The sequence below is a fragment of the Artibeus jamaicensis genome, unplaced genomic scaffold (assembly GCF_021234435.1).
Source record: "Artibeus jamaicensis isolate MK-2021 breed Jamaican fruit bat unplaced genomic scaffold, CSHL_Jam_final scaffold_1283, whole genome shotgun sequence".
NCBI lineage: Eukaryota > Metazoa > Chordata > Mammalia > Chiroptera > Phyllostomidae > Artibeus > Artibeus jamaicensis.
Window position 1 is genome coordinate 1868877 of NW_026522028.1, and position 21039 is coordinate 1889915.

Sequence of the window (21039 nt, forward strand, 5' to 3'; positions counted from 1 at the left end):
ATTTATGTCTCATACATTCTTAAATAAGCTAAGAAAATACATGTATATGCCATTTAATTTTACAGAACAGCAGATTAAAAGGAATGAGAAGCCAATGGTTGTTTTTTCTTGAACCCAACTGTTTTCCTGCTGAGTTCTCTGACAGTTCCAAGGTAAAGTCTATTCAAATGTCATGTTATCTTTTCCAGAACACAAAATAAGACAGTTTCACAATTTTATTTATAAACAAATAAAACCTGTATTCTTAAATTTCATAAATAGCAATAAATAATATATGGCCAATGTCATTCATAAAGTTAGATTCTGAAGCTAATCAAATGTTTATTAAAAAGAACATTTGAAAATTAACTCTCTCCACATAAGATAAACCTCCCTCTTAATTATATAAAAGAGTAACACAAAGATGTAACATATTATGTTCTTTACAGCTGCACCCTATCACTCCACTGCCTCTCGTGAAGAATCTGCCTCAGATTTTATTAGGGATAGGAGGAGCTACTGGGTGTGGCACTGGAACTTGCCATGTCCATGGCAATAGTGCCTGTTGTGGCTGAAGCTCTAGCTTGGGCTTTCTCTTCTTCATCTCTCAAAGATTCCTCATACTGGGATGGAAAATCAGTGGGGTCAGATTGATTGACCTTGGCCAAAAACTCCAGCAATTTCATCTTACGGGCTTCAGCATGGGCTCTTGGACCCCAGAGGAACTCATAGCATAGAGCATCTCTGTTGGGCACCTGGCGGTACTCCAGGTATTTTTCCTGCACCAAATCTTGGGTGATGAGTTTCCTGGGCTCCCCCAAAATGAAATGATTTGTCCCAGGATGTAAGTTCATTGTATTTAGCACTTTACATATATCCTCTTCAGTGGTGCTATTGCCTTTCATGAAGATCACACCCAGAACCATGATCAGGAGGCTGGTCTTAGGCACGCCCTCATCACTACTCAGCCTTGGATCATAGGTGAGGCCTAATTTGTTAACAAGGGCATAGCTGTGGCTGGTCGGATCTATCTCCTCCACATCAACACCAAAGACCAGCTCCATGTACTCAAAGGCTCTCCTGAAGATCTCAGGAAAGTCATCCCTATACTCTTTGATAACAACATCAATCATGTCTCCCTTTGTGCTCAGCTCAAACGTTTGATACTTGTGCAGCAGGAACTGCACCAGCAAAGTCACCTTCTCATCTAAAGGGTCTTCAGGCAAGCTCTTAGTTTCTGACAGAGACTTTGAAGAAGCTGAACTATCTTCTTCTTCTTGGCTGCCAGAGCTATCATCTGATTTACTTGATGAGATGAAACTGAAGACAGTGGAAGTTGAACAGGCACTCTGAGGACTCTGTGGGCTATCAGGTGTGCCAGCAGCCAGGGCCTCCTCCAGGTTATTAGGCATTAGAATACAGGAAGAGGAGGATGAGCTCTCCTCCATAGCCTCAGAAACCTGTGTAGCATCCAGGCCCTGAGTGTTACTATGGGCTTGTTGTTCCTGTGAATCTTGCGGAATCTCCTGATGCTGAGCCATGTTCACTCTAGTTGGTAGTAGCAGGCAGGAATTTGGCAGGAGGGAAGATGGAAGGGGTCCACAAACTAGGGAAAAAGCAGGATGTGAGAGATCTCCAACAGTGAACTCAGTCTGACCGTTAGACTGCTAGAGTGCCAAAGTCTGACCATTACTCCGCGAACTTCCTCGGAGAACTTTGTAAAGTTCCGTACAAAAGGGACAGAACTTTATTTAGTGGGCCCCCCTCTATTCTGAGATTATTGGTCCCTTCTTCATTCAATGTCCTTACCTTGACACTTGACCAGTCCTAGAACTCCTCTTTCTGTTGACTTAGGCTGAGTCTTTAAGTACAGGCCTTCACCAATGATACTCGAGACCAGAAGTTAGAGGATGTCCCCTCCAAGCTTACCCCCACTCACAGCTCTTAATGTTGACCGGGTCATTCCACCCTGAGAACAGGAGTAAGGTTCTGTGGGCTCCTTATATTCTGGGGTATTTAACCTTATTAATTGTCTTCCTCCAGTATCCCTTTGGGCCAGGGATTCCTCCTTCCACAAAAATGAGTTTGTGCCCCATACACCAAGACTCTCATCATCACTGTCAGACTCCCAAGAGACCAGAGTCCAGAGGAGGTCTCTAACAGAGTTACTCTGGAGCTTCTCAGCACCAACAATAGTGGCAGAGTTCTTGGAGCTTCCGCCATTCTGAAGTTCATGGTGCTCTCAGTCCCAACCCAGTGTCTTAACTGGGGCACTGCCCACAGTTAACATGAGGTTGCACCTCCTCAACTCAAGGCCCTCATCAGTTTTACACTCTCAAGGCCCTAGTCAGGGGATGCCACTTGTAGCTGCCTCCGCCAGGAGTCTCCCAGGATTGAAAGCAGGTGTGGGGCTGTATGTAGCACTTCTTTTCTACGGTAACTGGTTCCCATAGCCCTCACTTAGGATCTATACTATGGCTGCAGTCCTTTTGATTAATTACGTCCTAGGCAGTGCCACTTCTCTGACAATCTGTCTGAATTTACCACACTGTGACTCTTACAGAGATTAAGTCAAAGTTCCAAGTTAGATGCTAGGTGGTCAAGCTGCAACACAGTACATAAACACACACACACAAACCCTTCACATGGGCTCTTTTCTCCAACCAGTTGAGAATCTGTTCTTAAAGACTTTCTACAGGAAAAAGCCTATATAGACACATTGTTACGGAGTCTTGCAACTCCCCCTGAAAACATTGCATCACTTCCTATAATCACTAAGTGGAAGAGTTCTAAAAGGCAGCATGGGCCCACTAGGTTAATATCTGCCTCCTGACTTCTGATCACTGGATAAATAATTGAAATAATAAGGCAAGACAGAACTGTGACTTTACAGATGAAGAGCCTAGAGCATAGGAAAGTGTTAAAGTGTTTTGCAAGTGATTTGTTACTGATCAGAGTTAAAATATTGAAGTGATGTTCTATGACTATGTTCTCACTGAAAACACTTCAAACAATAGCTTCAGAACAAACCATATAAACTTATTCTGAGTTAATTTTACATAGATATAATTGGGCATTTAATTACATAAATAAAGTTTATGTAAATTACATAAATGTAATGATAAAGTACATATTATTGTGCTATTTGATTTGTCCTTTAATTTATAATCTGTCTTCAGGAGTGTTTCATATGAATCTTCAAAGTGACCTGAAAGTTTGAAAAATATATATTTTATTATCATTTGCATATTGAAGATGTCCTTGATGACATTCTATATATTGTCTATATTACTAGACCTTATAAGCAATCTATATATAGATCTGCCATTTTCTTTTACCTAAAAAGTAAAATAGATGGCTACTTCTATAATTAAAACACAAATATTTGTCTTCAAATATGTTCATGAGTGGAAAGTGTATTGAGATATATAATCAGGGTGTTAGGTATAGTTCATGAGAATTAACAGGCCATTCTTTCCCTAGGTAATGAGAAGATGAAGAACAAGCAAATTAAAATATTGGGTACTACTGTAACTTTTCTTTTATAGGCTTATCTCTGCATTTCCATTTCCTGATCTGGAAGATCAGTCCACAAAACTTTATTAATCAAAGTGATTAAATGCTCAGTAGTGTATTATTAAGCAAATGAGAAGTAGGATGACCTAATCCTGATGTCCCATGGCCCAAAAACCCCAGTAAAAGGTCTGATGAGGGATTTTCAACTTTTTCAGAGCTTGTGATTTTATTTCCATGCTGTCTTCGGGTAAAATGATTGCATCATATAACCCATCTTGTTACAAAATTATTTTAAAGCCCTTTAGATTTATTTTGTTTATTTATATTCCTTTTCTGAAACTGGGGTATGAGAGTAAGACAGAATCCACCTTCTATGACTTTATTTCATTCCTTTAGCTATTCCCATATACTATATCATTAGCATAAAATAGATTTAATTCCCTTTCTTTTACAAGTTTTGGGGTTTGAAGAAGGAGACTATTTATGGACTACATCTAGAATTTCAATGCTTCTTTCTTCATTTTTTTCCATTATTTGAATCTATGTTATGTCTCCTTTTTAAAGTAAAAGTACTTTAAAATGGGTAAAATTCTGAATTATACTGTTTAACATGTTTTAATAGCATATTTAGTACTTATAATGGACAATTGTCATGCTATACAGTAAGTCAAAAGCTGAAATAAAAATGCTTTCAATGTAAAAACTGGATTTCTAATCACAGTAGTTTTAATGTGTTTGCTGTTCTATTAAGACTTGAAATAAAGAACAATCTGACAGTAACCACAGAGGAGCAGGAGATGGATAATAGGGAATAATGGGGGGCCATTGAGGAATGTGCATGAAGGACACATGGACAAAGTCAAAGGGAAGTAGGATCCAGGGTGGGAGATGGGGATGGGTGAGGTGGAGGGGCAAAAATGGAGACAGGTGTACTTGAACAACAATAAAAAAAGACCTGACAATTATTATTGGAAATTTGCTGTACTGAGAAAAGTAAATTAAAGCATTAAATTACTTTTTCTTGGTTTCTGAAATGAAGATAAAATGTCAATACTGTTCATATAGCCTATTGGTTAAGCAGTCTATCATTTTTTGTGTCATAAAATAGCCTGGTACATATTATATTCAATATGCACAAACCACCAGAATAAATAACAATCATCTTTCAAATGAAAATGCTGATATCCAAATAAATCTAATGACTTGGCCAAGTTCACTAAATAAATAATATACACACTTGACCAATTAAATAATCAATGCAAATGATTAATTTTAATTCCATAACCATAATGTAATCTAAAAATTTTATTAAAACACATTCTCATGATCCTGTAGTTTAAATGTAGATGAACGCATAGTCAAATTATATATATATATAATTTTTAGCATAAAATAGGTATCTCAATTATATAATATATCACATATAATATTTCAATATAATATATGATGTATTATACAATATATAAATCATATATTATATAATATGTGTAATGTTATATATAATATTATATAATATGCATGAATTATATAATTATGTATAATATATCATTGTATTATAATTATTTTATATTAAATATAATACTTATATTATTAGAGTTATAGTTATTGTATATTATGTAAATATTATATATAATTTATATGACTGTTATATACTATATATGTTATATATATGTAATTTATAGCATAAAATAGGTATCTCAATTCACAGTTTTCAAGAAGCAAACCCTCAATGAAAATTTGTGTGTTAGTGATTTATTAAAGAGCTATGCCCAACATAAAACCAGTAAGAAAGTAAGGGTAGCATGATATAAAAGAAGAAGCCAAGCAAAGATATGATTGTAGGTAGGTGAGATTTTAGCCTGATCTGATGAGGAACTCTGGAATATAAGTTAAATATCAGAGTTCACCTTGTTTTGTGGCAAAGGAACCTGGCTTTTAAATTCCCATACCAGTCACTCACTGGGATTGTGGGGTGGTGGGGGAATGAAGCCTGAGGCTGCCAAGATATTTATGATTCTCTGTTTAGGCAAGGAGACTCCAATGTCCCAGAGCAGCCCTTTCAAAGGTCAATCAAAGGTACAAGCATTTAGTAACATAAGATGCACAAATGAGGAGATGAGCACAGAGAATTAGGAAAGGGCATCTGAGAGGATCATGAGTCTATACACCAGTGCCTGCAACTTGGTACTGTGGGAAAAACCCTGGACTTTAGGGACTGAATTACATGTTCAAGTTTTGGCCTTGCTCCTCAGGCATAAGCTTGGGCAAGTTACTTGGGAAATCTTACACAGATTTGTGAATAAATTCTTTTTAGTTTTATTCCCAAACTTTAGCAAAATGCCCAAAACACTGTTGGCATTCAGGAAAAGTGTTGAATAAATGAAACCACTAAACCTATTTTTATGTAGCTTTCATCTTTTGAGTTTTATCATTATTGTTGTTTGTAACTTTTTTATTTTTGTATTTCTCCATCTTCATTGCACACAACTTTACTTCCATAGTTTTAATTTATATTTTACTGGAACACTTACTATCTGTACCCCAGGACTGACTGGGATTGATTTTCACATAATAAATTAGTTGCCTATCTCTCTACATGTAGATAGATATAGATTGATTGATTGATTTAGAAGGAACTTAAGCAGTGAGTCTGCCAGCCAGATCCTAGGAAGCAGGTTTGAACTCTGGACCTTTGATTAAGTTCTCTACAACTGTATTAAGACCAAACCATTAGAAGTAGATTTGATTAGCTAATTATTACTAAGATAGTCAATGTTGACCTACCAAGTCAGACTTAAACTGAAAACAAATAGAGATTATGAACTTACTATTCACTGCATGATAACATGAGGAATATATTAACTTTTGTTCACTCTGGGGGACCATGGGAAAAGTTTATTATAAAATACCCCATCATTACATTAGTTTAAAAGTTTTTATTTTGTTATTTTTTATACCTCATGGGTTGTTTATTTCTCTTCAGATATTGATGGCTGCAAGATAGTGCTTCTCAAACTTATTCAGTGACCCTAGGAGAGAAATTCATAAACTTCTATGTGCAGAAATGGAGAAAAAAAGATACATTTGTTATTTTAATAGAATTGTAAAAGTAAGTTTTTTTAATTTTTAATTTTTTATTGTTGTTCAATTACAGTTGTCTCCATTTTCCTGCCACCACTTTCCCCTGCCACACCCACACCCACCTCCCACCCTCAATGCTTCCCCTCTTTGGCTTTGTCCATGGGTCCTTTATACATGTTCCTTGATGACCTATAAGTGGAACATAATTAACAAAACAAACAAGCAAGCAAAATAGAATCAGAGACAGTGAAATAAAGAACAAACTGACAGTAACCAGAGGGGAGGAGGGCAGGAGATAACAGGGGAGAGAGGGGGAAGGGTGGTTAAAGAAATATTTATTGAGAAGGTGCTTGTGCCTGGAGCAGTGATGAGAATTATCTTATTGTATTTCTCACTTAATCCTCAGTGTGACCCTATGAGTTAGGGACTACAGTCATCCCACCTTCACAAATAAGGAGATTCAGGTGAAGAGAGGTTAGATAATTTGATCATGACATGTAGTCAGGAAAAGGCAGTCTGGATTCACACACAGATGATTGGAAGCCGGAGACTCAACTCCAACTTCCAAAAGAGAAAAAAAAGTTTGAAAGTCTATATTAGAACTCAAACTTCTCTATGGAGAGCCCAGCCTACTTTAAAACCTGGAGAATTGAAAATACAAGAAGAAGGCTCTTCTCCCCCAATTAATATAACCTACATTACCAGCCAAACAAACCATAAAATTCTTTATTCTCCATAACTTTCTCAAGATATATTAAAGACCTATTCTTCACTCCTAACTCCAATGAACACAACTGCTTATTAGTGAAATGTCATCACGAGAATTTGTACAATGAAAACAGTTGAAGGCCCCACTTGGATTCCTAAGACACAAAAGAAGAGTTAACTTAATCTCAATGACTCCTTGCGGGATTGAGGCTTTCATAGGAAAACTACAAGTCTTAAGATAGCTTTTCACTTACCTTTAAAAAGACAGATTTTAACTATTGCATTTTAGCAGAGCAGTCTTTTAAAATAAAAGTCAAGAACTAGTCAGTCCTAATTATGCTGTTTTCACTAACAAAGAAAATTTTAAACTATTTTATTGCCTGTAATATGGGTACATAACAGTTCAATGAGAAACTCCATGAATTCATAAAGGAAGCATCACCAAGTGCAGGGAGGGCACTGAAGTGAGCAGAGCAACAGCCAAAGTGAGAGGTTATTGTGTTCACAGAAGACATACACCTGCAAATTCTCAAATCTGACCTGGGTCACTGTGGACTAAATTTGAGGTGACACTGGCTCAGTGCTAGCATTAGGAAAGGCTTACTCTTCACTGGGGGAACTCTTCCCTTCATCCAAAATGACTAGAATATAGTAGACAGGAACATAAATCTTGCACAAAACAGATCTTCAAATGCAAGCCTTAAAAATGGATTTGGGGTAAACATCTGCATTGGCAGCTGAGAGAATGACACAGGAATTTGGCATATGAACCCCATTATGTATGTTGCATTATGAGTATAATCCATGAATTACATCTGCCCCAATGCTGTAATTCTGTGTTGCTACAACCTCTTACAGACAGACAAATTACAGATGGAAAGTCTCATTTATTTATCTAAGCTAAGCCGAAGTATTCCCTGTGCTGTATATCATGTCACAATTAAGTTAATTGAGGCAATCTAATTTCTAATGCTCTGAGTATAATGCCCAACATTCACGGTGTTCCCGCGGTTTGTCCATCACCCTTGCTCTGGTCGTGAAAATAGCATAGGAGCAAGTGGAATAAGAGAGGAGGTGAGACCTGGTAGCATCAGTTACATTTTCCATTCTCATACATACAAAATTGAGAAGTGGACTCATTTTTTTCATGGCCATTCTGGGGTGACTGCACAGGAGAATTCTGCTAGTGTGGCCAACAACCTACATGTCTAGAGAAAATAACAAAATAGAAAGCTATGTTTCCTATTGAGATTTATGGTGGAAAGTTGTTGCTGCCAGAACCTTGGGTAATACTGAGACATTTTCTGAGCTTCCTCTGAGTTTCAGGACAAGACCAGTTTTGCAAAGTCTGAGAGCCATAGAACTGCTCTTCTATTTCCTTGGTTAGGAGCAATTAATCATGGCTGGATGCCACCAACAAATATTTTTCTTTGAGACAGGCAGAAAAATTGGAAAGGAAATCAGGAAGAGTGTTCTATTCTAAATACATCTTCATTTATTTTACATTCAGCGCAGGATGGTTTTGTTTTATTAGTGCACTTCCAACCACAGAGCTGAAAACCCTGAGGCCAAGTAGGTTTATTACACTGCAGTCCTGTGGTCCCAGTCACACCTTGCTAATTTCAGGATGCTGTCAGTGCACTTTTCTCCTAGTAATAATAGACAGGCATTTTACTTCTGATAGAAAGACACAAGGGTTCCATATCTGTGCAATACATAGATCTGTTCTTAGGTATATGGTTACATTTGCCTTTTCCCAACAAATATTTTACACATTCTAGTTGCAGTTCTGTTTGTGAATTTTAACAAGAAAAGATTTTACACAAACTGGTCCCAGTGTGCTTCAAAGGACTTTCACTAAGGGCAGTATTTGACTTTTTTGTTTTGTTAATGGGAAAAATGAAATTTCAAGGCTCCATACTTCACTCCTTTCTGGTCCAACTTTGTGATTGGGCTCTGAACAGCCTCTTAGAAAAAGAGCACAAGGGTGTTGTAAGCACCTTTCAATGCCTGGCTTGATCCTGTGTTGTCCACTCACAGAAATAGTCCAGTTAACCTATGAAATTGAAAAGTTCAGTTAACCTATGAAATTTCCAGTGTCTGCAGTTTAAAAAAAAAGCAAAACTAAAATCAAGCACAGAAACAAACCAGTCTTTCCTGGAAACTATGTTTTCTTTACCATAGTATGTGAAGTAAAGATCAACATGAGAGTGTTTTATTTTTTTTTATTTTTTAAATTTATTTTAATTATTGTTCAAGTAGTTTTCTGTCTTTTACTCCCATCCCAGCCCATCCCCTCCAGCTTTCCCCCCTCCCATTTCCACCTCCCCTAATTTTTGTCCATGTGTCCTCTGTACTTGTTCCTGTAAACCCTTCCCCTTTTCCCCTGAAATTCCCTCCCCTCTCTCCTCTGGACACTGTCAGCCTATTCTCTATTTCAGTGTCTTTGGTTATATTTTGCTTGTTTGTTTGTTCTGTTGTTTAGGTTCCTGTTAAATGTGAGATCATATGGTATTAGAATGTTTTATTTATCTATTTTTCAGAAGTAGGGAGAAATAGTAAATGAGGTCTACAATAACTATTATTTTTACTACTATTACCATTCAATGTTATTTCTTATTTTGTGTTATAGCTCAGAGATTTCACATAAATCTCTGTAAACTCAAAATGTTGTGCTTAATATTGCTTAATATGTGCTTAATTGTTCCCCAGCAGTCGCCAGAAAACTTTCCTTTCCGTTTGGTTTCATTTGTGTAGCATTTCTGCTTTAATGAAGGCTGTGTGACCTGTGGTTAAAAACAAATGGGAATCAAACTTTAAAACCTACTCCTTTCACAATTTAAATGGAAATAATCCTTGTATTCAGTAACTTCCAAGGACTTTTTTTTTTCATCTCAATATGTCCCATAAGGTTTTTGCTCCTAATAGTATTAAATCTAAGCTGTGATGTTTCATGAAATCAGTCTCATTGCAGATAAAGTAAACTAGATATTTTTGCTTTCTGTTTTCCTGTCATGCAACAAGTATTTCTTAATTACCCATTTTGAGCAAGTCACACAAACTTTTCAAGATTCCAACAACCCATTTCTAAAGGAAGATACTAGACTAATGTTTAAGATACTTTGAACATTAATGTTTCATTTATAATTTTGCTATAGGCTTAGAATCTTTCTAAACACCAAAAAAAGGTTATATATAAGAGTGGCCATGATGACCAAGTGGAAAGATAGTGGACTTTATAGTAAATAGACCCTGTTCAAATATAAGTTCTGTTCTTCTGTGACTTCTGTGAGCCATAATTTTCTCACTGAGTAAATGGATACATTATTACTGTCCTCACAACATTGTTTGGAGAACTAAATTAGAGTGAAGAACAAAATATGCAACACATAGTAGCTTAACAATACCAGCTGATCTATTTTTGTCCTTGCTCAAATTGCTTCCACTCCAAGCACCAAGAGAGGATCTGTGCAAAGCAAAAAATATATAGCAATGCAATGTTAGTTAATGCTGTATAAAAAACAATTTATACATAATGGCCATCTTAAAAATATTTTGCAAAAGGGAGTTCAAATGAAGCTTAGCTGTCCCAGCTCTGCTTAATTCTAAACTCTGATCCTTATTTATTCCTGATTATTGCCTTGACTTGACATCTGGTTTTGGTGCTCCTTGCAAACCCTTTGTATAGCAATTAATCAAATAAAGTCTGAATCCATTTTCCCATAGTTATGAATATTCAGGTGAGATGTAGGAGCTGTGGATAGGACAGGAATCAAAGTTCTGAATTAAGAAGTAGATCACTGCTAAACGGTGGGTGCTTGGGCCTGAACACAGCTAGAAAGTCCACTTCTTCAGCTTAAGCTTACTTCATAATGAATTAATCAATCCCTGCTGGCTGAGGCAGCCTGATTCCTCATTGAACCCTGAAAATTCATTGAAGATAAAAAATAAATAAGTAAAAAGTCAGGAGAGTGGATATACTTTATCAAAACCTTCTAATAGATATGTAACAAAAAATTATAGAGAGTTTTGAGATGCTTAGACTATAAGGTATTGCAAATAATACTGATAAAATCCAGAGTTATTAGTAAGTCAAACTGATAACTATTACCAAAATTATCTATAAATCAAACTATGTAGTTTGCTCTGCACAATTTTGGATGGCCTCCAAAAATCTTGGAATTATGACCTATTAGAATAACAGGCAATCCAGTCTAACAACCTTATTTTACAGATGAAGAAACTGAGGACCACAGAAGTTAAATGACTTGCACAGCAGGACATAACTCAGTAGTTAAGAGCAAGGATCTACTCTATCATTTCTTACCAAATTTCTGCAAGTACATGGTCTTTCTAAGATCTAAGGTATCTATATGTAAAATGGGTTTAGAATAGTAAGTAACCCATTTATATCTGTATAATACCTGCAAAATATTTAGCAAAATGCCCGACATATATTAAACATTATTATCATTATTAAAATGGGGACTAAAATGTGACATTATAATAATTTATAATTTGGAATAATGAATAGGAGGACTCTACTTCAGGTATTACTTAAACTGAAGAAAATTTAGATCATGTTTATGATCAACCTTTGAACTTACATGTAGAAAAAAACTGCAAAGCAGAATATTTTTCCTAATATTTTCCTTAAAGACAAATGTCTTTTTGCTAAAAGGCTTCTATTATAGCAACATTCAGGGAAATTCCCCAGTAGATATAATATTTATTTAGAAGAAGTAAAACTTTTTACCCTATAAGTTCATAATAAATATTTACTCCGGAACATTCATACACACTGAGTGATCAGTCCCCTACCTAAAAAAGTAATAAACCCAATATAACAAATGAAAGAAAATAATAAAGGCTTCAAATATTATAGTTTTATGGCATTGAAGGGTTCTTTGTTGTGGTATCATGTGGCCCTCAAAAACCTAGATATGTTTTGAGGTTTATACACAAGGCAATTCTTACCAAATAAGAAGAGATTTATGTAGATCCATCTTACTTAAGCATTTCTTCTTCCTGTAAGTCTTTTCCAGTTGTTAAACTATTTTGAAACCCACATGAGGGCTTGCCAGATAAAGAGTAAGTATTTTAAACAAATGGGTAAATTGCATTCACACCCATTCTAGCTCCAAATTGCACTGTTCATGGCGTTTTTTCAGAAAAGATGTAAGAAAACCTTCTGTGTCATTTCATTTCAATTATTTCATGCAAATGCAGAAGAACCTAAGCTCTCTCGGTTGGAGGTAAACTTGAACCTCAGCTGGATAGCTGCCAGAAGCCACATCAGTGGTAAGTGGTTCTAGGGCTCTGAGGTGTCATATTGGAGCCATGGATGTCAGAATGCTGAAATTGGAGCACAACCCAGGGCATTCAAATGCTGAAAGACCCTTAGTTAATCCACTTTGAAACTGTAGAGAGGTCAGAATAGCAGGCAATATTATCTGATCCAACCTTTTATTTGAAAAGGAGGTAGATATTGTTAGAATAATTACCTTATAATGTAATCTGATGTTTTTCCTGATTAGAACAGAAAAAATAAAAGACTTGGTTACATCCACTCTCACATGCATCTACCCATTCTATTTATTTTTTCCTAACTTGGAGTTAGATTTGCCCCCATTGTGGAGTACACATCATACCCCACAACACATCAGTAACCAGCAGGAGGGGCTTTATGGAGGATGCTAATTTAGTCCTCTATAGAAGGTTCTATAATCCAGACCTTCCCATTCTGATCACTGCTTATTTTACTAATAATATATTTCATGGTCTATGTCATGGCCCATAAGATCTTTTTTTTTAATATTATTTATTTATTTATTTATTTATTTATTTATTTATTTATTTATTTTTAGAGCGAGGGGACAGGAAGGAGAAAGAGTGGGAGATAAACATCAATGTGTTGTTACCTCTCATGTGTTCTCTACTGAGGACCTGGCCTGCAACTCAGGCATGTGTCCTGACTGGGAATCCAACTGGTGACCCTTTGCTTCACAGGCCCATGCTCAATCCACTGAGCTACACCAGCCAGGGCTAGATCTTGAAAAATATTTAAATATTTCTATTTCTTCATATAAACATTACACATTTTGTTTTTGATATAATTATTCCCAAGTTAATTATTTTCAATAGCCAGTTATAAGAACTACACGTACCATAGTCAACATTCATGCAGTGAATAGCATATTCTGTCTCAAAATGCAACTAGATGCATTAGGTAAACTAAGTCCTAAGGAAGGCACATTGCTTTCATTTAATTTCCCAAATGTAAGACTAAAAAATGGCTCATAAAGTTGTTATGCCCATTATTATCAATGATATTATTCAGGATGAAATAAATACTTAAAGCAGTTTTATAGTAGTGTCTATTTTTTCCCCTGGCACAGTGATTTTGGAGTAACCATGTGGACTGAAAACCATAAATCATATATGTTTGAGAAAAAATAAATTGGGTAAAGACTGGATATTATTGAATTTAAAGGGTTGATTCTTTATGAAGGAAGGTTTTTGTTAAGGTAAAATATATTACATTATGGAACCAATCAAAGTAATATTTATTCTGTGGTCTCTAGAGACTCACTGCTTGCATCAAATGGAAGACTGACTTGGTCCTGAGCCTCAGGGCCAAGTTGTTCTACAGGTTGAACTCCAACTTGTCTCATTACATGATTAATGACATCTGCAATAAGAGTGATGCACAGTTAAGTTTGTGGTGCTTCTACACAAATAGGTTCAATTTTAAAAGTTATAAATTATAAGGGACAGAATGTTCTTTTATGCAACCAGGAAATCACTTTTCTTGGTGGGCTTTTAATAACATTCAATTTATCAAGAGTTGACACTTCTGTTATTTCCTCTAGGCTATAAAAAAAAAAAAACAACCTTAACTGTCCATCCAAAAAGGCCAGGATATTTTTAAGAAGGAAAAAAGGATGAAGTGGTGATATGAATACCACAAAATAAGTGATTACCAGAATATATCACATTCTGTCACTGAATTGCTTTACATGAAGCATCAAGGGTGAATATAAGGTCTTCAAATGCCAAGGGAACTTCTATGATGAAATTGTGCACTTGAAGATAGAAGAACCATCAATATCTATTTCAAAAACTAGTTCATCACCCCAAGCATGAACTGTGTTCCCATTAAGCAATAACTCCCTTAACCCTCCTCTCTTTAGCCCTTAGTAATTTCTAATCTACTTTTTTGTCTCTTTGTATTTGTCTATTCTGGATATTTCCTACAAGTGTTATCACACAGCATTTGTCATTTTGTGTCCAGATTATTTCACTTAGCTTAATGTTTTCAAGTTTAATCCATACTGTAGCATGTGTCATAAGTCCATTTATTTTTATTGCTAAATAATATTTAGTTGTACGGATATACCACATTTTGTTTACCTGTTCATCTGTTGATAGACTTGGGTTGCTTACAACTTTCAATATGATAGAGGCAAAAAATAAGAAAGATTTTTAAAAATCCAAATAAAAATACTCATTTATGGCTCTTCTGTCAGTCTTCTAGTAATATAATGTTTATCTTGTCATGGTTGAATTTACTTTTTTTAATAATATTTAATACATGAGATATAAAATGCAGAGCACTTATGGGGCTACTGAATATATTGCCACCTTCAGAGTATATTATTGAATATCTAGATTTTTCTGAAAACATGGCCAACTACCAAAAACTAGAAGTTAAAACACAGCTAAGCCCAAACACCCACTGAGTAAATTTGGCTCATCATCATTCATGTGCGATATTTTTTGTCTTGTCTATGTGAATAAACCCATGAACAAACTAACTAATCAAAACCCCTCTCAGTCACTATTGCTCACCTTATGGCTATAGCAAATGGCTATTCGTCTTTATTTTATTTGATATTAGCATATTTTGATGTAGTTGATGGCTTCCTTCTCATAATACAGGGTATGGCACAAAAATGCCCCTTTTTATTACAAAATCTTTTATTACAAAATCATAAGCATGTGATTCTGTAACATAATAATTTTACACTCAAGCAAACCATATAACATTTTAAGTTAAATGTTCAAATTAAAACTATAAACGATTATACCTATATTATTACCATGCCAACCACATTCAAGCAGGTATTATTTCTGCTGGATGCTGTACATTCTTCATTTGTTTCTGGGACATCACAGCCCCCAAGTTTTAATTTTCAGCCCCCTTTGTTGTTTGTCTCTCTTCTCCTTTACATTTTTAACATTGGAATATCCTAAGGTTTAGTCCTGATACCTCATCTTTTCATTCCTTACTTTACTAATATAATTTCAAATTGAAGTTCTGAATACCATCTGCATTATAATGAATCCCTAATCATATCTCCAGTATGGGCATTTCCCCTGAACTTTAAACTCATAATGTTCAATTGCCTGTTTGATGATTCCCACTTGGATATCTAATAGACATTTTTAAAATAACATGTCTGAAATTGAATTCCTAATCATCCCCAGGCACCTGCTTTTTACAGTTTCAATTAATGCAAACTCCATTATTCCAGTTGCTCAAACCAAATTTCTTTTATTTATTTATTAAAAAAATTTTATTGATTATGCTGTTACAGTTGTTCTATTCCCCCTTTCATTCCCCTCCACCCTACCCCCCCATCCCCACCATTACCTCCCCTTTAGTTTATGACCATGTGTCTCAAGTCCTTTAGATTCTATATTTCCCATGCTATTCTTGCCCCCCCCATCTATTTTCTATCTACTGTCTATGCTACTTATTTTCTGTACCTTCTCCCCCCTTCTCCTCCTCCCACTCCCCTGTTGCTAACCCTCCTTGAGATCTTCATTTCTATGTTTCCACTCCTGATCTAGTTGTCCTTTTAGTTTGCTTTCGTTTTAGGTGTGGTTGTTAATAACTGTGAGTTTGTTGTCCTTTCACTGTTCATGTTTCTTTAACTTCTTTTTCTTCGATAAGTCCCTTTAACATTTCATATAATAAGGGCTTGGTGATGATGAACTCCTTGAATTTGATCTTATCTGAGAAGCACTTTACCTGTCCTTCCGTTCTAAATGAAAGTTTTGCTGGATAGAGCAATCTTGGTTGTAGGTCTTTGGATTTCATGATTTGGAATACCTCTTTCCAACCCCTTCTTGCCTGTAAGGTCTCTTTTGAGAAATCCACTGACAGTCTGATGGGGACTCCTTTGTAGGTGACTGTCCTCTTAGCTCTTGCTGCTTCTAGGATTCTCTCCTTCATTTTAATCTTGGCTAATGTAATGATGATGTGCCTTGGTGTGTTCCTTCTTGGGTCCAACTTCTTTGGGACTCTCTGAGCTTCCTGGATTTCCTGGAAGTCTATTTCCTTTGCCAGATTGGGGAAATTCTCCTTTATTATTTGTTCAAATAAGTTTTCCACTGGTGGCTGTGTCTTTCCCCTTTCTGGTACCCCTATAATTCGGATGTTGGAGCGTTTAAAGATGTCCTGGAGGTTCCTAAGACTCTCCTCATTTCTTTGAATTCTTGCTTCTTGACTCTTTTCTGTTTGGCCATTATTTGCTTTCTTCTGGTCCACTCCATTGATTTGAGTCCCAGTTTCCTTTTCATTGCTATTGGTGTCCTGTGCAATTCCATTCATTTCAATTAGTTTCACCTTCATATATTTGTCTAATTTGTGGCTATAATCAACCAGTTCTGTGAGGATCCTGATCACCAGTGTTTTAAACTGTGCGTCTGAGAGTTTTGCTATTTCTTCATCACTTAAATCTATGGGCTCTGGGGCTTTGAGATCTTCCTGTGCCATTTTTGGTCTGTTCTGGCCCTTTAAGTGTGAGAAGCTGCGCCTTGGACTCCCAGGTTGCTGGGTTGTGACGCTGTATGTGGGGGCGTGGTCAGAGCTGGGAAATGGCGACCCCCTCTGCTGTTTCTCACAGCTGGGTGAGGAGCAGAGGCTTAGGTAGTTCACCTGGGCCGGGCTACTCAGAGTCGCTGGGTTATGACGCTGCATGTGGAGGTGGGGTCAGAGCAGGGAAATGGCGGTGTTCTCCCTGCCGCAAGCTGCAGGGACCCGCTGGGTCCCAGTCCAACCACCCACTCCCTCTCTGTCCACCCTCGCACAAATGCACGACCACAGTCAACACGCAGCCCCGCTCCCCCGCTGTCTCCCCCGCGGTCACTTGCCTGGTCGCTTGCTCGGTCACTCACTAGGTCCAACCCTGCGCCTGGATTCCACGCGCCTGAGTGTGTCTGACCGAGTCCTCCTATGCAACCCCAATTCACCAGCCGCTGGTTTCGCCCCTTACTGGTCAGGCTGAAGAATTTGTTGTTAATGGACTTCTGAAAAGTTCAATTTTCCATGTTCTGGCTGTGTTTTCTGTTGCTAATATTTAGTTGTCTCTAAACTTGGTTGTGTGAGAAGGCACAGCACATCCACCTATGCCTCCATCTTGGCGGAAATCCCTCAAACCAAATTTCTTGATATTATTCTCAGCCCCTCTCTTTTCTTTATTCCCATTCCCAATCTGTCAAGAAATCAGTTAGTTCTACTTTTAAAATATACCCAGAACCTGGTAAGTTATTTTTTAAACCACTTTATCAATGCATAATTGACACAAAAACTGTATATATTTAATGTATTTAATTTAATGAATTTCAGCAAATATACACTTTTGAAACCATTACTGCAAATGGTATGATTTATGCCACAAACATACTTCCAGTACAACCAGCAAATTCTCAGTCACTATTGTTTCCCTCTCAGATTACTTACTAATGGTATCCTCTCCCAGTCTTCCCTCTGATTTCACTCTTGCTGCCCTACAGTCTGGTCTTCACACAACAGCTAAAATGATCCTCTTGAAAGTTCATTGGATCAGGTCATTTCTTCGCAAAAAATATGCAATGATTCGACATTTTTTAAGAGTATAAGCTCAAACATTTAAAATATCTGACAAGGCCCTACACAGTGTGGTCCCTTTCTAATCTTATTTACTAATTTACCACTACTCCTTTCTGCTCACTTTGGTTAAGCTATGGTGAATGTCCTCTTCAAACACCCCTGGTGAGTTCCTGCATCAGAGATTTAGCACTGGATCCTCCTGCTGTTTGAAATCCTTTTCCTCCAGGTATTTGTGTGATTCATTTCACCTTCTTCTTCTTGATGAGAATGCTGCCTGTCAGTATAAAGGTTGTGCTCTACACTAGAGTACCTGGAGGACAGGTAAGTGGGTGCAGAACCCATGTCTCCAGGTATGTCTTTATACTTGTGCGCCAGCACAGAACTTGTTTCTTAGTAAGATGCATCCTGACCAACCTCAGAAGTCCTGGTTTTTCTTACTGTGAGATATATACAGACATACACACACGTGTGTATGTATGTGTGTGTATATATATGTATATATAAACATATATATATGTTTAATTTTTGTATTCTGGTGCTTTAATATCTGGGAGTTTGCTGACATGGAGGAACTGTTCCCCCTCCTCAGGGTTAACCAATTTCTAGAGATAGTAAAGGATTTGCCAATGCGCCTTTCATATGCAAACCAACCAACCCAAAGCCCACATGCCCTAATTACTTTCTCTATTTAGCTCCTCCACTCTGTACCCTCATACCCCAGGGCCAAGTACTAGACAGCTAGGGACCGACAGTCCCTACATCCCAGAGCCTGCTGAAATAAGTCAAACTAGTCACTCATATGCTTGCTTATCCTGCCTCACCAGAACCTTCTTATGGAAGTCACAATAAAGGCTCTTGCCACTGCTTCTTCTCTTCCCCCGGCTTCATGACTGGTACTGGTGTTTCCCCAAGTGTCTTTCCAGGGTATTGCATACCCCTTCCTCTGGGGAACTGAAGGTAAGAAACTATCTTTTCAGTGGCAATCATTTGTTGATCTATTGGCTTTCTCATACCCAAACTTTCTAATATACAATATTTTAAAAAGTTCATATAATCTTCTCATATGTATATCATTCTCTTATTTGTTTTTATTATTTATCATTTTATTGTTATTCTGTTAGAGTTTTTTATTATCTATCTTTTCCACTTTATCAATGAAAGCAGGAATGTTTGACTATTTGTCTGTTTTCTTCACTGATATATCTCCTAGCTTATATAATGGTGTGTATTCCACAGTAGGTGTTCATTAATAATTTGAAAATGAGCCCTGGATGGTGTAGCTCAGTGGATTGAGCATGGGCCTGGGAACCAAAGGATCATGGTTTGATTCCCAGTCAGAGCACATGCCTGGGTTGTAGGCCAGTTCTCAGAAGGGGACACATGAGAGGCAACCATACATTGATACTTCTCTCCCTCTCTCCTTCCCTTCCCCTCTAAAGATAAATAAATAAATTTTTTAAAAATTTTATTTAGTTATTTTTCAAGTACAGTTTTTTGTCTATTTTTCCCATCCCAGCCTGCCCACCCCCAGTGCCCCCGACCTCCCTCCCATTTCCACCTCCCTTAGTTCTCGTCCCTGTGTCCTTCCTATTTGTTCCTCCAAATCCCTCCCCTTTCCCCCCTTAAATTCCCTTCCCTCTCCCCTCTGGTCACTGTCCCCTTGTTCTTCATTTCAGTGTCTTTATTTCTATTCTTCTTGCTTGTTTGTTTTGTTGTTTAGCTTCCTGTTAAAGGTGAGATCATATGGTATTTGTCTTTCAGCACCTGGCCTATTTCACTCAGCATAATGCTTTCCAGTTCCATCCATGTTGTTGCAAATGGTAGTACCTCCTTCTTTCTCTCTGCAGCATAGAATTCCATTGTGTATATGTACCACAATTTTTGGATCCATTCATTTACTGATGGGCACCTAGGTTGCTTCCAGCTCTTGGCTATTGTAAATTGTGCTGCTATGAACATTATGGTGCATAGGTTCTTTGATATTGATGTTTTAGGATTCTTGGGACATAATCCTAGCAGTGGAATTATTGGGTCAAAAGGCAGGTCGATTTTTATTTTTCTGAGAAAATTCCATACTGTTTTCCATAATGGTTGTAACAGTCTCCAATCCCACCAACAGTGAACTAAGGACCCCTTTTCCCCACAACCTCTCCAACATTTGTTGTTTGTTGCTTTGTTTATGATAGCCATCCTGACTGGTGTAAAGTGGTATCTCATTGTGGTTTTAATTTGCATCTCTCTGATAGCTAACGATATTGAGCATCTCTTCATGTGTCTCTGAATGTTCTGTATGTCCTCCTTGGAGAAGTGTTTGTTCAAGTCCTTTTCCCATTTTTTAATTGGGTTGGGTGTCTTCTTAGAGAGGAGTCGTGTAAGTTCTTTGTATATTTTGGAGATTAAACCTTTGTCTGAGGTATCATTGGCAAATATGTTTTCCCATACAGTTGGTTGTCTTTTTAATTTAATACTGTTTTCTTTAGCCACGCAGAAGCTTTTTATTTTGATGAGATCCCATTTGTTTATTCTTTCCTTTACATTCCTTGCTCTAGGGGACATATCAGTAAAAATGTTGCTGCGTAAATATCTGAGATTTTCTTGCCAATGTTCTCCTCTAGGACTTTAATGGTGTCACGACTTACATTTAAGTCTTTTATCCACCTTGAATTCATTTTGGTGTATGGTGTAAGTCTGTGCTCAACTTTCATTTTTTTGCAGGTAGCTATCCAGTTCTCCCAACACCATTTGTTGAAGAGGCTATCTTTACTCCATTTTATGATACTGCCCCCTTTGTCAAATAGTAATTGACTGTAGAGAGTTGGGTTGATTTCTGGGCTCTCTGTTCTTTTCCATTGGTCTATGTGCCTGTTTTTATGCCA

At 37.0% G+C, this 21039-nt stretch overlaps 1 protein-coding gene across 1 annotated transcript; it reads right to left on the minus strand.

The window, feature by feature from the left end:
* Nucleotides 1-479: 479 nt before the first annotated feature.
* LOC119047553 (melanoma-associated antigen B16-like) lies at nt 480-1520 on the minus strand. The gene has a single exon (XM_037142993.2). It carries the CDS (start codon nt 1518-1520, stop codon nt 480-482), a length of 1041 nt encoding a protein of 346 aa, XP_036998888.2.
* Between the last annotated feature and the right edge of the window lie 19519 nt (nt 1521-21039).